Source organism: Clarias gariepinus, chromosome 13 (assembly GCF_024256425.1).
Source record: "Clarias gariepinus isolate MV-2021 ecotype Netherlands chromosome 13, CGAR_prim_01v2, whole genome shotgun sequence".
NCBI classification, from domain to species: Eukaryota; Metazoa; Chordata; class Actinopteri; order Siluriformes; family Clariidae; genus Clarias; species Clarias gariepinus.
The window spans coordinates 30,332,540-30,350,471 of NC_071112.1; the positions used below are offsets into that span (position 1 = coordinate 30,332,540).

The 17,932-nt window shown below is 40.9% G+C and overlaps 1 protein-coding gene across 3 annotated transcripts in view; it reads right to left on the reverse strand.

Moving 5' to 3' along the window:
- Positions 1 to 17,932, reverse strand: part of clmna (calmin a) — a 35,327-nt gene that overhangs the window by 5,225 nt on the left and 12,170 nt on the right. For 2 of the 3 annotated variants that reach the window (XM_053510224.1, XM_053510223.1), the window contains exons 2-11: positions 7,747 to 7,808; positions 5,648 to 5,743; positions 5,357 to 5,440; positions 5,133 to 5,225; positions 4,713 to 4,906; positions 4,431 to 4,624; positions 4,221 to 4,303; positions 2,084 to 4,126; positions 781 to 977; positions 405 to 522 (exon numbers count right to left, since the gene is read on the reverse strand). In XM_053510224.1, the coding sequence (XP_053366199.1) occupies positions 405 to 522; positions 781 to 977; positions 2,084 to 4,126; positions 4,221 to 4,303; positions 4,431 to 4,624; positions 4,713 to 4,906; positions 5,133 to 5,225; positions 5,357 to 5,440; positions 5,648 to 5,743; positions 7,747 to 7,808 (3,164 nt within the window). The remainder of the gene's footprint in view (positions 1 to 404; positions 523 to 780; positions 978 to 2,083; positions 4,127 to 4,220; positions 4,304 to 4,430; positions 4,625 to 4,712; positions 4,907 to 5,132; positions 5,226 to 5,356; positions 5,441 to 5,647; positions 5,744 to 7,746; positions 7,809 to 17,932) is intronic. The other variant, XM_053510225.1, reaches the window with a different exon arrangement.

The window sequence follows — 17,932 nt, forward strand, 5'->3', positions numbered from 1 at the left end:
CATGAATCATACTCGGGTGTGGCCCAAGACATCCGGCCCGAGAGCGAATGAACAACACGGTCTCAGCGTCCACTTCTATATGATCTCTATATCTATACGAGTCTAAACGAGAATGAATCGACTCATGCATGAATTCAACCTGGCATGCTGTGTGTTTTTTTTTTGTAGATGTGCGCCAAAGGACAGAACTGTAGATATACAGAATATAATAAACAACAACAACAACAAAAACAGAAAAATATGACATCATAAACTAGCTCTATGCTGTGCGTATGAGTCGCGTCACGCAGTCGGTTCACGTTCCTCTTTTCACTTACTTACAAAACCACACGGAAACAGTAAAAAACACACCAAGGTTCCATTAAAATAAAGTAAATATTGTAAAAGGACCCACAAACACTTACAATCTCAGGATTGAATTTAATTCCCTTCACGTCCACCACTTCTGGTACTATTACTACCGGTGGCTGGTTTTCATCTTCAGTGCTTTGCTCTCTGGCAGCTTCTTCCTTGTTTGAATGACTGAAAAAAAAAAAAAAAAAACATAACGCACCTTTCTCATGACCTTGCGATCACACTCAATTCATCAACAGTTCAAAAAAGCTCCATTTAAACACCAACATGTCCGACTTAAGAGTGTCTAGAGAACCAGGACGACCTTCAAGTTCTTTATCTAAAAAGGAAATCTTCAGCTAAACATCATTAAAGTACATTTAAGGTCAGTTAAAGCTGTGCAGGTTTTCCCTTCACTCGGACAAGGCTCTAAGAATAGCTCAGCACCTCAGCGTGTCCGAGTTGTCTTCTCTGGCAGAGGTGGAGACTTCGTTCTCTGGTTCCTCTCTCCTTTTCCGTTCTTCTCGGTTGTTCCGCTCGATCTCTGCGTCCAGGTCCGTTTCTACCAAGCCCCATTCTCCTGGGTGCGAAACCCAAAGGCTGAACGGACTCTGTCCCGGAGACTCCACAACCCCGTAATCTACCTGCAACGGCGTATAAATGCGCGGATTATTATTTTTGCCTACATACTATTGACAAAAAAGAAATAAACAAGACGGGCGGTTATTTATTCTGCGTACACTTAGTTTACCCGACTGATTATTCAACTCTCAATCCACCGGAGTCTCAATCCACCAACAAGAGCTGTTCAAAATTAACGAATAATGCGAAATAATTTATATTTATATATAAAGAAAATCATACTTTTACAACAATAAATCAACAGCATGTTAAGAGTTTAAGCAATTTTTACGATAACGTCATCCGTTCCAGTTAAAGAAAGCTTTATGTGTGTTACCTGCATGTACATACCCAAGAATATAAAACTGGTCTCCAGAATTCATGTTCATAGAGAAAAAAAAAAACATAAATGGAAAGGCTTTAAGCTAATGGACTAGAATTTTATTTATTTATTTATTTATTTTTTAAAATAAGGCATAAAACACCTGCAGGGAGCGCTGTCGTTCATCGTGCCACCAGATTACTTTGTTACCAACATATCAGATTGTTTTAAAGACCCAAGGCTGGAATCGAACCCTGGATGTGCGAGGCCACAGTGCTGATCACTACGCCACTAAATAAACATTTCTTTATTAAATACGTACAGCTCATAAATAAAATGTGACTTTAACAGCCACATTTCTTTTTTAAACCGCTCTTGGTAGTGGCCTCAGACCTTGTAACCCTACTACACCAGCTTTAGAATCTAAATAAGAGGAATCATTTTAGAACCGAAATAAGATTCTAGTACTAATTGAAAGAATCCTCCAAAATGCAAAGAACTAATTAATTTACTGAAGGAAAAAAAGCTTAGCTCAGGAACTTAGCATTTAATCAGTGTGTATACTGTATGTGTGGGGTGTACAGTATGTGTGTGTCAGACAATCATGCAGTGAAATTGATTTGATTTCCTCCATGCTGAGAAACATCCTCCTAGGTCCAGTGAGATACTACAAAGGTAGCTTAACATCAAGTAACTCAACGAACCCATATCCAGCGAGGTTACAGCCTTCCATAAACATCAGATAAGGTCATTATCGCCGCTACTATTTCCTGATAATCCAGTGTGCATATGACCCTAAGTACGTACGGTAATCACCTTTTCCTGCGCACTGTCAGAGTCAGTGAGCGCAGGCTGCGAGGGCGCGGGCTGCAGAGGGGTCACGCTGAGCGACAGCCGGAGCTCCGCACGGCACCTCTCCGCCCGCTCCGCATCCAGAAACTTGGTCTGCTCCCAAGCGGCATGTCCTTCATTTTCATCCTCGTACGGCTGGTCTACTGTGCCGGGAGTCGGAGGACTGAAGGATTGCTCTTCTTCTTCTTCGCAAGACTGAGCAGCGGGATTTGGCTCGTCCATGATCTCGGATGTGGAGACGTCAGGTACGAGGGCATTACTCTGAGAAGTCGGAGACACCAGATTTGACGTGTCGCTCTCAATCAGTGCGTCATCTTTAGCCTTAGTGTCACTGATATTTTGCAGATTGTCAGATGAGGCGTCGCCTTGCTTAACATTCTCGTCTTCGCACTCGTCCTCGATGGTCCCATTTTGAGGAACAAGTTCAGTCTCAGGAAGACTCTGGGTCACATCCAGCTCTTCGTCTGACTTGCTTTGAGCCATGACATCGTCCTGAACAAGGCTTAAATCATCCTGACTTGGTTCTTCACCACTGGTGATATTCTCACCATTTTCCTCAAATGTCTTCACAGGACTGAATTCTGGCTTCTCTTCATCAACTTTAGGAAAGTTTGTGTCCACCAGACTGTCGGTTCCCTGTGGAATGGATTCACTCATATCTTTCAGCACTGGCTCTTTAGTTTGGCTTGAATCCTCAGCTCCAGACTCAGTGTGATCTACTTTCTCTTGGATCTCTGCCTCAGTGTCCGCTTCTCCAGGCTGGCTGATGTTTGTGAGGATCTGAGAAGGATCAATTTCAGTACCGATCTGATCTGCTTGATCTTCTGGCTTTGCACTGTCCTGCTCTGGTTCTACAACTTTAGTCTTTCTAAAATGGTGATTTTCCTCCGCAGCAACATCTTCCATTCCACCGCTTAACACAGTAGGCATCAGATTTTCCTCCATTTCGTCAACAAATGGTTCTTCACGCAGTTCCGTGCCAAGTTCGTCAAGGTCCTCTTCACTTCCTGAAATGGAAATCCTTTCATACTGAACAACAGGCCACTCTTGGTCATCCTCAAAAATGCACGCTGGATCTGATTCGGTAGCGGCTTTCGGGACATCTTCAGTGGCGGAAGGTTTAAGACTTTCTTCGAGATTTTTAGCCAGGTTCTCAGATTCTTTTTTATCCTCAGCAACGAGTTGACTAGAGCTAACGGGTACCGAACTCTTATTCGCATCATCTGGTTGAGTTGTGGAGACCTCCTTCTGATCTGGATAGTACCCAGAGTCACAGTCGCCATAGAAAGGATCAGAAGTTGTAGGATTATCTAGATTCGTCTCGGGACACGGTGGCTGGCTATTTGAGATTTTCAAGATGTCCTCACAGGGTACGTCACTCGCAGATTCTTCTTCCTTAAGATCTAAAATGTATCTATAAGCATCCTCTTCTTCAGACAGCAATGCAGATCTAGCCTCTAAGCTAAGCGAGAAGTTTCCTTCATCAATGAACAACTCTGAATCTACCTGATCTTGCAGACCTCTTTCTGATTCCATTGGAGAACCGAGAGAGGTCAGATCGCCTGCTGAGGTGGAATCTCTCAGGGAGTCGTTGCTGCAAGACTGTGGAAGCTCACTAGGCGTCTCGGGCCAAGATTCTGGAAAATCCATAGCCGAGTCGATCAGAGACGGCTGAGGGGAGCTCAAAGAAGAAGAAGCATCTTTGTTTAGGTCCAGTGGACGACTCAGGGGGCGATTTTCAGTCGTACTGGGGCTTGAAGCCACCGAGGAATCTTCGCTGTCCCAAGGTCGGTCATTTACTGTTCGGAGTGGTACAGGAGACCGTTTTTGTTCTTGTTCTTTAACTACTGAGGAGATAAAAATCTTGGGCGGAGGCTGAACCCAGTCCCTCTTCACTAAACCAGACTTTTCTCTCTTCCTTTGAAATCCATTCTTAACTGGCGGCTCTGTCATCCGCGCACTGACCTTATTCCTCTCCAGGATATCCAAAGGATCATCCTTCAGGAAACAGCAATCGGACAGCACATAAATCACATCTTAAACGTGGTACTTCATATTAATAATCTGACGAATGACATTCAAGGGATCTTACCTCCTCGATACCTGGGAAGTGCTCCAGAAACTGGGACACGTAGGTCATTATGGACTGTTGGTCAGGACGATTCAGCATTACATCTGAGGAGACATGTTTCGATTTACTACAGAATTTAGTTGTTTTTACTGTTACAGGCACTTTCAAACGTAAGCCTTAAATAAGCCATAATTGAAAATCACGCCAGAGCATTTAGCGATGCTGTGATACCTTCAGGCTCCAGAAGTCGCGGGATGCCCAGGCTGTAATGCGCCGTCCTGAAAGCCTCTTCGATGTTCTCTCTGGGCGATCTAAGCAAAGCTCTCCTCATGTCCACCAGACTGGGGTCAATGGACTTGATCACGGCAAGAAAAGCCAGACCACTTGTCCAGCTCTTGCCAAAATCCTGAACTGCCACACCAAATCTATTTTTTTAACAATTATAAGCAGTGAGGTTTGGAATACACACAACCTTTGATTGCACCTTGTTATACCGTACTTAGGAACACTTACTTCCTGGTACGTCTCTGGACCCAGTGCAAAAGAGTCTTTATGGCTTTTCCATGATCTCTGGCGATGACAGAGGGCTTCTTGTCATCCGAAGGTGTGCTGGACTGAGACATGTCCGAGTCCGAGCTGGTTGGGATGGACGACAGGCTGGAAGAGGATGGGAACTGGTTCCTTATGTTTCCTGTAAGCTCCTTTATCTGTGGAAAAAAACATATTATTTCAAACATTGCAACTGAAGAATTTTCTTTTGCTCTTATTATTATTTTTATTGTGCCATGAATAGTGTCCTTTTGACTGTCTTTTATTTTCGCTATCGGTCTCATAGAACACAAAGTGAAACACAATATATTCCTCTCCAGGATATCCAAAGGATCAGTCTAAGCCAGATATATCCAGAGACAGACGAGCGTATGATATTTTTACCTGGAAAAACAGGATGATGTTCCAGATAAGCCCGAGCACAATGGACGAATTGCCATCAGCGATGTCTGTAGCATCAATGCTGACTAGCTTCACCTGCACAAGATACGTGACTCATCAAACACAGTCGTGCAGCCACAGTGTTTCTATAACAAGTTTATTTTGTTTGCTTTTTCTGGAATGCTTCATTTCTCCTTACTCATGACCTTACACCGCTCAATACTTACATTTCTTTCCTCCAGGAATGCCAACACCCTGGCAATGTTATTGAGTCTAAAAATGCGATGCGCGGACGGTTTGAATTCATGCAGCTGGAAAAAAAGAAATCAATAAATCAATAAAATCATAAATAGAAGGGAATCCGATTTTTAGCAAAGCCTTGTGAGTTTATTAAAGGATGTTAAATGTATTTACTATTAGTGGCATTAAATCACGTAAACCATTTAAGCATATCTCAGTGTATTCTCGCTATGGATGAAGTAATACGCAAATATGTTTTTTTAAACAGTTTTTCTCACCAGCCTGCATCCTGACAGCTCCTCCAGCAACGCCATGAGAATCCGCCCATCTCGGATGTCCCGGAAAAGATCATGCACCATCATAGGAGGATTACACTACAGGAAGGAAAGAGGACACATGATTCTCACTAACTTTTCTTAAGCTTCTGATATTTTTTACATGATGTAAATTCCATATGTAAGTATTGCATAGTCACATTTATATACTCTCACATGACACAAAGCACAAAATCAATATAAAAAAAAAAACTGATTATAGAAATCGTAGCCCATTATTTTTTGCTCCAGTTCAGTTGATGTTTTTATGATGATCAGCACTCATATGATCCACCACAAAAGAGCTGAGGTCTAGACTTTAAGGCATGGAATTGAAGAAAGGTGTACCATCTTTCCCCCTCAACTAAAGACATTGATGTCAATGGTGACACGTGATGTCCCAACCACCAACAAGTCTATTTCTTCTTTTTACAAATCGTTATCCCTTAACAACCCCTAAAAATACTATAAGGTAAATTTAGAAATTTGTCCTTGCTGTGACCTCGTCCTTGTCTGGTTTAAATTCAAAATCTAAGTTATTATTTTTACTTGATGCAGGCCACAAATTTTATTTTATCTTATTTTGCCAGGTGGTATGTCTATGGGACTTTCAAGCATAATACTACAAGTATTACTTTACAGTTTACCAAATATGGTTATTGGGTTGCAATGCAAAGTCCTACATACTGTACAGTAGCATCATAGCTACAGTGAGCTTATAAATAAACACTGGGCATAATGCAGGAATACCCGATGGACACCAACTCATCACAAGGGTAAATATGGCACCCCCTTATGGCCTTCATGGCATGGAGAGAAACTTTCCAGAACTGTAGGCAGTGGATGGTGATCGAGAGACAAAATAATGTGTGATTCTTAATTACTGTGTCGTCGTCGAGCCAAGCTCTCGGCCACACAAAAGCGAGTCATTGTCCTGCAAAACAAAGGACTCATCACTCGATGCTTTCCGTCAGTGCCAAGCAGGCCGTGAATGGCAGCCTTCTCGTCACCGAGCTGTCTGAAACTCTACAAGCCCAACAGTCGATCGACAGACAGGACAAAGGGACCGGGTTTTAACGAGAAGTCACACGGTTACCCGGAGTGAGCAAAGTGTAATGCAAATATGCCGGAAGAATGAAAGAAAAAGGGATGTAGAAATAGAGGGGGAGGAAAAAAAAAAAAGAGCAAAAACTTTCACCAATCTCCTAATGCATCATTAATGTCAATTCCATTTTGTTCATTTATAATTCATGGCAAGGGAAGAGACATGTGCACGTCCTGTTATAGAGTGTCACTGCAGTAGTCGTGTGCCTCGCTCGGTAAGAGAACAACGGCCTACATCTCCTTTACACGGCCTGATTTTGCATCCCGAGGGCCAGTGTTAAATTTAAACACAAACTTTATCATATCATCACTTGCCCCTTTTTTAGTTTCTCCTTGACGGCAAAGGATTTCATCCAAGTCTTAAAGACAATCCTTATGGTTGTAATCATGTTAGTTTGTTCCATTATTTATGAGAGTGCGTGCATGTGTGTGTCTGAAAATGGCGGAACTTTATGATTGGTTAATGCCAGACTTTTATCAAACCCCTCGAATTAAAGCTGAAAGTCTTTCAAATAATTTCAAATTAATTGTGGTAATATAGAGAGACCAAAAACAATTTGCTTTGTTCCAGAATTTATGGGACTGACTGTATGATGGATTGAAAACATAACACAAGCTAGCCAGCTGGCTAGGAACATCACTGTACTATAGCGCTAGTCAGGTTAGCTTACTGTAGGTTAACAATGCTAGCTGTAACTAGTTAGCTTAGCTAGCAATGGCATTATTTAACCGACATTAAAGTACCTCAAGAAAGAAAAAGTAAAGTACTTCAACATGGAGCTAAACATAGCTATTTTGTTCAGTAGCAAGCTGGCTAACATTAACATTTTATGTAGTTATGTATATTAACATAGCGAAATGCTACATACAGTAGTTATGTAGCTAAACATTTAGTTTTTTCACATTCACACTGAGAAACCATGCTAGGATTTCTTGCTAATGAATAAACTAGCACAAACCTTCTCCAGATGCAAATTCATCCATCTTGTAAAGGTCCGCTTCTGAACAACTTCCCTCTCAACTGCAGGAAAGAACAAAGAAAAACTTTTTTTTTTTTTTTTTTTGCAAACACAAAGAATGAAAAACAGACTAAGAATGACCACACAGATGATTTTATTTAGAAAGCCATTAATAATATACTGTAGAATCTTAAGGAAACATGAGGTCGTCCTTTCTAGCACAATTAGCATGCGCTTTACGGCCTGCTTTTGTAATTTTTCACTTAATGCTTTGTGTTGCTAAGAATGCTCTAATCACTGTAGCGGTTAGCACACTGTGGCAAGCGTTTGCGAGAGGGTCGCGCACAGAGGGCCAAGTTCATATCCTTCTGTGTATTCGGCATCAACCTGACAGAAAAGATGAAACCGAAACCCGACAGTGAAGGTCAGACAAACCGGGGCACGTTAAACATCCTGCCGTTGGCACCGTCCACTCCGTCGTCTTCTTAATAGACTCAAGTTTTGTCACCCTCTGCTATTGAGGCTCCTCATTAGCATTCAGACCATGTAAATAAATAACTCAACAGGACACGGACCCGTCCTCGTGGGAGCGCATACTTCAGCCCGGGGCTGCCTTCATTTATTATTCCGCTCAGCAGAGAGAAGGAAAAAAAGAAAACCCTAAAGAGGCTCCATTCGCTGAGATCAATACGCGTTGTGCAAATGACATGATGAAATAATGACCTAGCGGACGAGCGGGGAGACGAGCAGGGTAACGGCCATGCACACACCAAGTCAGAAAATACACAACAGCACACATTCATCAGGCCGCACACACATGAATCTGTGTGAAAACTTTCAAAGTTGCAAAGTTCAATGAAAAGTAAAGAACAACATGCTGCCCAAAATAACATTTATTCACATAATTCATCACATAACCTCGTACACCAGTACAGTATATCTAAATACACACCCCTATCTAGTGCTGCTAATATCCTGAACTGCATCTACGTTAATTCTTTTCCACCTGTTTTTCCTTTCTTTACCCATCCCAAGGCCAATGGAGGTTGTGCCAGCGCCAGTAGGCAGAGGCAAACCCTGAGAATCTTGTGGCATCCAGAGACGGACCAGCTCCAGCTGGATTCTGCTTCATGATGATTTGGATCTACACATGCTGCTCCTGAGCTCCCGGTGATCCAGACCCCGCATTTGTCCTCTGCACCTGCTGACCCATTCCTGTGCTAAACTGGACTCTGTGATAACTTGGACAACTTTTGTTATACTGAACGTCCAGCAGCCTAACACATGATGTAGTTATATAATTTTTGTTGTCCGTTATCACCCAAATATGGATGGGTTCCCTGATGAGTCTGGTTCCTCTTCCTATTGCCATCTTAGGGAGTTTTTTTTTTTTGTCATCATCGCCCTCAGCTTGCTCATCAGGGACAATCTCACAATCTCATTATTATCTAAACACATTTTTTCTCACTCATACACACTTCCATAAATTTTCTTTTCATTTTGTGAAGCTGCTTTGAAGCAATGTCTTTTGTTAAAAGCGCTATATAAATAAAATTGAATTGAATGGTTCCGTCAACGTGCCGGAACATCGTGGAACAGATGTTAACATTAGCTGTTTCTGTGGCAGACATTTACAGGATTGGGTTGCCAGCTCGACGCCTGATTGTATCTGAGTACTTGAGGGTGAACGACCTTGCTTAAGGGTCCAACAGTGGCGACCTGTTGGCATCGATTATACTCAAATACTAATTAGATATATTGAATGTTATAAATTTAATTATAAAACACATTTAAGCTAGAAATCTAAAAAAAAAAAAAAAAAGGGATACAATATTAGGATAAAATCCTGAATTTGAGAAATAATAACTTGCAAAAACATTTTAGCAGAACTGATTAATGTATTAAACAAGTAGTCATATATTAGCAACGCTAGTTCATTTTTAAATACTTTATAGATGCTATAACTTGTATAACTTTAAAACATTAAATTTAACAACAAATTATTGATGAAAACGCTGAAAATTTCTTAACCAATAGAACACATTAACAATGAACAATATATTCATTGTAAAGTATTAATGGTAACAAGACACAGTTTGTTTTCTTGGTTTAAGTTTTATTCAAACCTATCTAGCAGCACAACCCCAACGAATTAGTTGGGTGAGATATGAACTAATGAAGCCTAAATAGTGTAAACCACAAAATGTTAAAAATCCATAAATAAATAAAAAAAGAAATCAGGCTGCAATAAATCACCAAAATTGCTATCTTGTGGCGTAGAAGTTAATAGGTGCGCTACTGAGAAATATTACTCAAGACAAACATTATCATTGGACGCATTTTAATAAGTTGAAATCTTAAAAGGAATTTATTGATTAATAATTACCCAGTAACATCCCTACTAGAAATTCATTTAAAAAACAATATGACACAATATGTTTTACTCAAGAAATGGGTATTTATGCCAAATTGCCATAATATAAGAGCAATAAAATACTTGTGATGTGGTTTTTCCTTTTAGAAAAAAATTTGGGAAAATAAATTTCAGGGTTAGCAACAGTAACTCTGCTTCATGTCAGTTTGTATCAAACCATCCACTGTTGATTCATTTTCTAGACCAGCATGTCCCCATGTGTTTTATTTGTTTACTTATGGGGTCAACTTGAAATTAATCAAGTGAAGACATCGTTTTTATTTTAAGACAACTGGACAAAAAGGTTGTGATTAGTTAATAAGTGCTTGGTCCCTGGCACTGGTCATAAGTTTACACTTGGAGAACCAATGCAAATTAAAATCCTAACCAATTTACCCAAGTGTGTCTTAATCCTTGCTATAAAGTAACTAACAGTGATGCGTTAAAATGTATTGTATTTGTTTGTCCCTATTCAGTCGTGTCAGTCCCTCATCCAGGCGGGAGATAAGCAAGAAATGTTAGCTAACTAGCTAGAAATTTAAGAAATTTTCAAATGCCCCTGAATGTACTTGTTGTATATGAATTCATTCCAGCATTTGCAAAATGAACACCGGTCTCCGTGTCACGACCTAAACGCAGTAACAGTACGCAAGCTTTCGTAACACACCTAAATCCAGTCCATTCATCATGACCGCCGGAGATCTGTGATGATTTGCAAGATTAGACTAACAAAACCTACACCCTCGCGGGCTCAGCTCGGTACGGCTCCACCCCTGAGGCAGTCAATGCACCATGGCGACGGCGTACAAAGCTCTCGACAACCATCTGAACCAGAGATTCTGAACCATTTGATAACGAACAAAACGGCAGGCTCGGGTTACAAAGACTTGTTTAATTTAAAATTCGCTGGAATCAAATGGTCTGACGCGTACATGCTAACGTGGTGGCTTTCCTGCTCCCTGAATGTTCCAAGCGATTTTCACAGAGTCATAAAAAATGCAAATAGAAAACATGCAAATTTTTAAGAGGGGGGTTATCCCATTTTACTGAAGCAGATACAAAAAAACGAGGAAAATTTCACAGCAAAGGAACCAGTAATGAAAAGTGATATTTAGAGCAGATGGTATGACAGATAGAACAGTATGGACGGTGTATTGTACAGTAGATGCGCTGACGTTTCGGCCACTGTCTTATTGATTCATTTGCTATAGGGACATACAGTATGTTTTTACGCGTTTTCTACCTTATACTCGTATATTACACATATACACCAACTCTGAAAGTTACCTAAAAATCACCAAGACAACGGGTAGAAAGACGACGTCTGGAAACCGATAGCCGATTATCAATGTGTTAAAGTATCTGACAGAAGAGATTGCGGTCCTACATTGTTTGTTTTAATGGTTCCTTTTAGGTTGCAAAATTGTAGTCAAGTGCGCTAAACCTTCTTATTCGTTTATCAAAGTCATGTCTGGATAATATTTTACCTCAGACGTTTTTTTTTTCACCCCAGACGCTGTTCCAGATCAATCAGCTCCCTAAAATTTCTCCTCTGCTTCTTCAAGTGCTGTTTCAGCAGCACCAATAACTCCTCAAGCTGCCCCAAGGACATCCTGAAATAGGTCCAGGAGCAACACCATAGTACATCTTCAACTCCTGCACCAAGTTTTTAAAACTTTCCCTGTTCTCGTCATGTTCTCGTCACCCTTCTCACTCCAAATGTTCTTTTTTCAATGTTTTATTCAGGAAAATCCTCTCAACGTCATTGTTGCTATTTTTGTTGCGGGACTTTTAGAACCCGTACTCACACAGTCGCGTCACTTTTCATCTGAATATCTGTGGTGCTTTTAATACGCCTGTGGTGCTTTTTTCAGTTTATTCAGTCATTCCTGGTGTGTGAAGATGTTTAATCAGAGACGCAAGCCAGAAGCTTAACGTGATGCTACCACCATCATGCTTCACTGATGGGTTTCTGCCAATCATAACATTTTGATCATATTGAACCACTCAAGATTTTTTCTGTTGTTCTTCCCGCCGTCCACTACTGTATGTCTCAACATGTAGATTTGGAAAAATCTAAAGGTTTTGTACAAAGCCCTGATTTGTGAAGTGTGCAGACGAAAGGTGTGGAACTTGATTGTGTGATGGGGTTTCCAAGAACTGGTCTACTGTATGTATGCTGAGATCGCATGACACTTAATTTTCATATATAACATATATATGACATGAATATACTACCGTATTTAAGGGCAGTGGTGGCTTAGGTTTGCTGATCACGGGGTTGGGTGTTTGTACTGCTGAGCCCTTACTATTTACATTTATATATTTTTTTTGTCATTTGTAATATTTATCCTTATCTTTATCCATTAAATATTTTTTTTTATCTCATTATACATCTGAGCAGTTGAGGGTTAAGGTCCTTGCTCAAGGTAAGTAGCACATGTATATATACAGTATATAAAACTTTTATTTTTCTTGGGCTTTTTCCTTTCTCTAGGTCTTTACATTGGGTAATTTTATCCAACAGTTTATCCACACTTTTTACGCCCACCAGGAGTGGTTGTGGTGGTGGGATTCGATCCTAGGACCTTCCACTTGGTACGCCAAAACTTTAGCCAATGTGCTCCCCCCCTTTCTTATGTAGAATAACTTAAATTTCTGCCTTATTATATGCCTGAGCAGATGAGGGTTAAGGGTTTGAACTTGGGATCTTCTGATCAGCAGTCCAATGCTTTATCTACAGTACTAAGCTACCCCTGCCCCTAACCCTAAGCCTATCCCTACCCCTTAACCCTATACCCATATATAATTCTGAGCCACTGGAAAGGCATCCTCAATGCCAGTCCCAAGACTGGAGAAATGGAGGGCAAGAAGAGCAGAAAACGTGTGCATGAACCTGAGGATCAAATGACCCAATGTTATGACCTAAAGAAAAGGAAAAGCCCAAGGGAAAAAGTGTTCTATATACTGTATGTACACACATGTGGTACCTATCTTGCTCTGAAACAACAGATCTGATGATAAGCTGGTCCTTTAAGAAAAATAAAGCCTTTCTTTATAGTTGGCACTCAAGAGAAAGACACTTCATCCCATCTTTAGGAAAGAGGGAAAAAAAACGCTCCAGTTGCAGGGTCATAGCACAGACCCGGCTGCTCTCGGGCGTTCAGAAAGAGGACGAGGAAGATAAATTAAGTGCGTACAAATGTGTGTCAGTGCGAGAGCAAAAGAAAGAGACAAAGACTGATTCCACACAGTGTCTCATGAGCTAGTTTAGAGTACACGGTGTAAGGACAAAAAAGAAAATTGTCTAAACGTTTTCTTATCCAGTTTCCTTGTTTATTCTCTTAAACCAGGCTGCTCCTGATTTAAGATATAAAAAAAGACAAATGTGACATGTCCACTGTGAAAACCAAACAACAGTGATTATCGGTGCGCTGATGGCTACGGTGTCTCCTGTGAGCAGTATTAGTTTAAGGAAATACCACATTAAAACATAATTCATTTTGATAAGCCGTGTATGGAGCGGAGTCTGGAAAGAAAAAAAAAAAAGCTTAATTGCATTCTGATCATATCACACACACAGCTCGAGATGAAGGAAGGGAGTCACTCCTACAGTCTGGAAAACGAAATATCGAATAATAATCAGCTGGTGGTGAAACGGCTCAGTGATCCCTGATTGCGGATGACGGCAGCGCAGCAACAGCTCCGGGTTTATTTTCCCCTTAAACCTGCAATAACCGACCAACTGTTAGTGCATGCTCATCATCACGCAGTTCATGATTTATATCCTGATGCCGTCACTCTTAGCTATTATCAAACCAGAAAATGCTGAGTCATCGCGTGTGGCTGTGATACCAGCTAGCAAGCAGTAATGCTAGTGCGATTTTCACCATCTGTGCCAACGTGGGTGCCAGCGGTGTTGGGGGAGGCGAGTAGTCGTCTACGACTGACTCAGATTTGATGCTTGTCTTCCGTCAATCACAGCTTGGGATGAATAATAAAAGCTTGACCTTTCGTTATTCTCCGCCATGACAAAAAACGTCAATGTTTAATAATAACAACATTGGACAGAATACTGTGATACAAAATCTCTGTGTGATTTCCCTCCCATAATTTCCAGTCGCACACTCAACGTTCATTCGATCACCTTTAGCTCTGATTACACCCCACACCTCCAGTATCTAGTTCATGTGTGAAAATGATCCCTCGTGCTCCCAGAGCCGCTCTTTCACAATCTGAATCCTGGAACATGTCGATCAGGAAAGAAAAACCCCATAGATATGATAACTGGGTCATTCAGTACATTCAGGCCGCCTGAGTCTAGACCTGAGCAACTGATCGACCCCAGATCATAACACTGTCTCCAGAGGCTTGTACGGTGGACACTATGCATGATCGCATCGTGCGCTTCCCTTCGTACCCGGACACGACCATCACTCTGGAATAGACTCGATCTGGACTCATCAGACCACATGCCCTTTTGCTACCTACAGTAGGAAACTGAAGCCTTTCTTCCCCCTGGTGTGTCTCAATAACAAGTGGTTTTCTTATGGCGACACAGTTGTCCATGTTTACAGCTCTGGTTTATACTGTTGATGTTTTAACCATGCAACAGTGTTTAAATGATCTCCATTTCTCCCACAAAGTTGACGGTTTAGCTCTATCCGTCCAGGTTTTAATAATGTCCTGAAGGGTTCTGAACCCACGTCCATGAACTTCAAATCGAAGTTTTCTTTGCTTGATGCCTACTGTGCTAACTCTTTAACTGTTTATGTATTATAGAATTAAGCAAACCTGACTCTTAGCCTTCGTGTTGTTGAGTTGAGTTCCTCTTGGGTAAGACAACCTGTTTACACGCAGACGGGTCGTCCCGCCAGCGTCTGATTACCCTGATGTAATTGTTGTGTGTTTATGTACTTGTCCTTCTTGTTGCAAAATCTCACTACGCTTCCTGCTCCGGTGTTTCCTGGTTTTGATCCTCGTGTTTGTTTTTATGTTCAGCTTATAAAAAAATCTAATTTTATGCTGATTTTTGACTCCAACTATAAACTCTGAGAATAATTTTTTGGGATTATAAAGAAACAAGTTAGGTTGTTCGCTTGTAGTGGCTGGGTTTTATGCATTTGGTGTTTTATATGTGTAACCACATTATTTTTATCTTACACTGTGGATTTGTGTGTGCGTGTGTGTGTGTGTGTGTGTGTGTGTGTCCTAGTGGTACTTTATATTAAACATCAATTCGTCACCTAGTTACATTTAAGATATATACACCATGATTTAAACATTTGATGTATATTAGTATGATTTGTTTTTAATAAAGACACAAAGAAAAATTGGGGAGAAAAAGGAAAAGAAAATGAAGCCACACCCATTTGCACTCACTCTAGCTTTGTTCTCTTGAGACTCCAGAAATTAGTCTAGTAATAATACCCAGCACTCAGGCAGACAGAGAGATCACGGTGTTCAACTGTGAAGTACAAGCTCTTAAAAATAAAAGATCATCAATTAAGTTGCCTTTACAGCCTGTTTGGTCGTAAGAAGAAAAGCTGGTTTACGGCTTTAAAGGAAGTGCAGAGCGAAGAACAAACGGAGGGAGGGAAAAACACTCCAGCATCGCCTTATTCAGCATTCACGCACGTTTCTCCCGGGCGGTGGGAACACCTGCATCTGATAAAACTGCTCCGCGATGTCCTCGCGTGACTGAAAACCCGAGAAGAACGCCGACCTCGGCCCCTCTTACTCTCATCTCACCGACTGTACAGGTTCACAAATAGATGACTCGGACATTTTAACACACACGTCAGGATGAGCTCGTGCACCAGAAAGGCTTCTTATGTTGATATGTACTGTAGCTACTCCATCGTGAGCAGCTGTCTACCTCCAAAAGTTTTGGCACCCCTCATGGAAATGCAGAAAAACAAAATGTTCAAAAAAAAGTTTACCAGAAACAATAAGTTTGAGCACAAAGATGAACGTTACATAATTTTATTCTTTTCTTTTTTTTTTAACAACACACCTGCCGTGCCGAGTATAACAGCCCTGAGTCTGTTCTTGTAATGTCTTTGTTCACTCCTCCATGCAAAACATCTGAAGGGCTTTTATAATTCTTCAGACCGTAAGAGTCTGAGTCACTGCAAAACATTACCTGTTCAGTTTCTTTAACCAGTTCTGACTTGGTTTGGTTTTTCATATCGGTTAAAGCTCCGTTCATGGCCCAGTCGGTTCCTCCGGGCAGGTTATGCACATTTTACAGGACTAAACCTCTCTGCATCTTTCTGCACACTACACAGTGATGGACACTCATGCACAGTTGCACATTGATGCACTTTTGCACAGATTATGGACATTTATGGACCATGGACATCTACACACACATGCATATTTACACACTTGCTTTAATTAAATTTCATATATATATTTTTTGATTTTTTTTATATTTTGTTTTATTGATTTCTTGTTAACTGTTTTTACATTTTAAGGTCACGGGCGGTCGTTTAAGCATTTCACTGCATATCGTACTGTGTATGACTGTGTATGACTGTGTATGACTGTGTATGTGACAAATAAATTTGAAATTTGAAAATTTGAGGTTTGGGGCTAGAATATCAATCCTTACAAGATCCCCTGATCCACCAGCCTCGAAAAACAGCTTCGAAGCATCAAAGATCGACACGGTAAAGTACGATATTGTGCTGAATCAGCTGGTTTTTATCAGATTTTTTAATCAACAGCTTTCTCTTTCTCGCTTGTCCCTACAACCTTAACAGATAATGAAATTGCATGAATGGCATTAATTTAATTTGTGCAACATGATATTTATACCCCATGGAAACAGAACCCGGGTCACAGACAACATTAGAATTGAAACCAAGTTTTAACCAACATCTTAGAGAAAATCTTATTATATTACAAAGTTGCTCTAATGAGAACGAGGTTTTCTTGTGAACACGTAGTGAAGTAGAACACTTTAAATTACTGTCGATACACACAATTTAGTTTTTTTTCTCCTCAGGGTGCCAATACTTTAGACGATACAGTTCCAAATTATATTTTCTGACACTAAAGTCACAGCAGAGCCACATTAGAGCTTCTGCGCTGCCGAAACTCGATGGTTTCCAGCAGGCTGTAGTGCGGTGTACGAGTTACATCGTTACGTTAAAATAAAATGTTAAAGCGCAACAGAAGAGAGATCCGTCTGTGAATGTTTGAGTGAATTGATGCCTGGATCAGTGCGGAGGCGGATGTTAAAGATAAACCGGCGGAGGGGGAGCACGAGCGGAGAAACAGTCTCGCTCACACACACACACACACACACACACACACACACACTCACACACACAGGGCTTATATAAGAGCTTGGCTGCAGAGGTTTTCATATGCATATCCACATCCGTGTGCAGTCGTAAGCACCAGATATGCAGATGACACTCCCACTTTCACAGACACTAGGAATTTCTCATGTCTGTCCACTTGAGGAGGAGGATGATGATGATGAAGTTACACAAAGCAGATTACATCAGGGCTCAGATATAAAAGGATTTCAGACTAATTGTACTACTGCTATAGAAATCAAAACCGACCTTTTTGTATGTTAGCTTATGTCAGTGGTCAGATAGAGCTAAGTGAAATGATTTATTAATTTATTTATTTATTGTTTGGAAAATTTTCTGGGATGTCACGAATGCTGCATTCAATCCCGATGTTGCAACCCGTAAATCCCCACCTTCAACCAACACATGCTGAAGAAGCCGCACCCCTAACTTCCAAATTCCA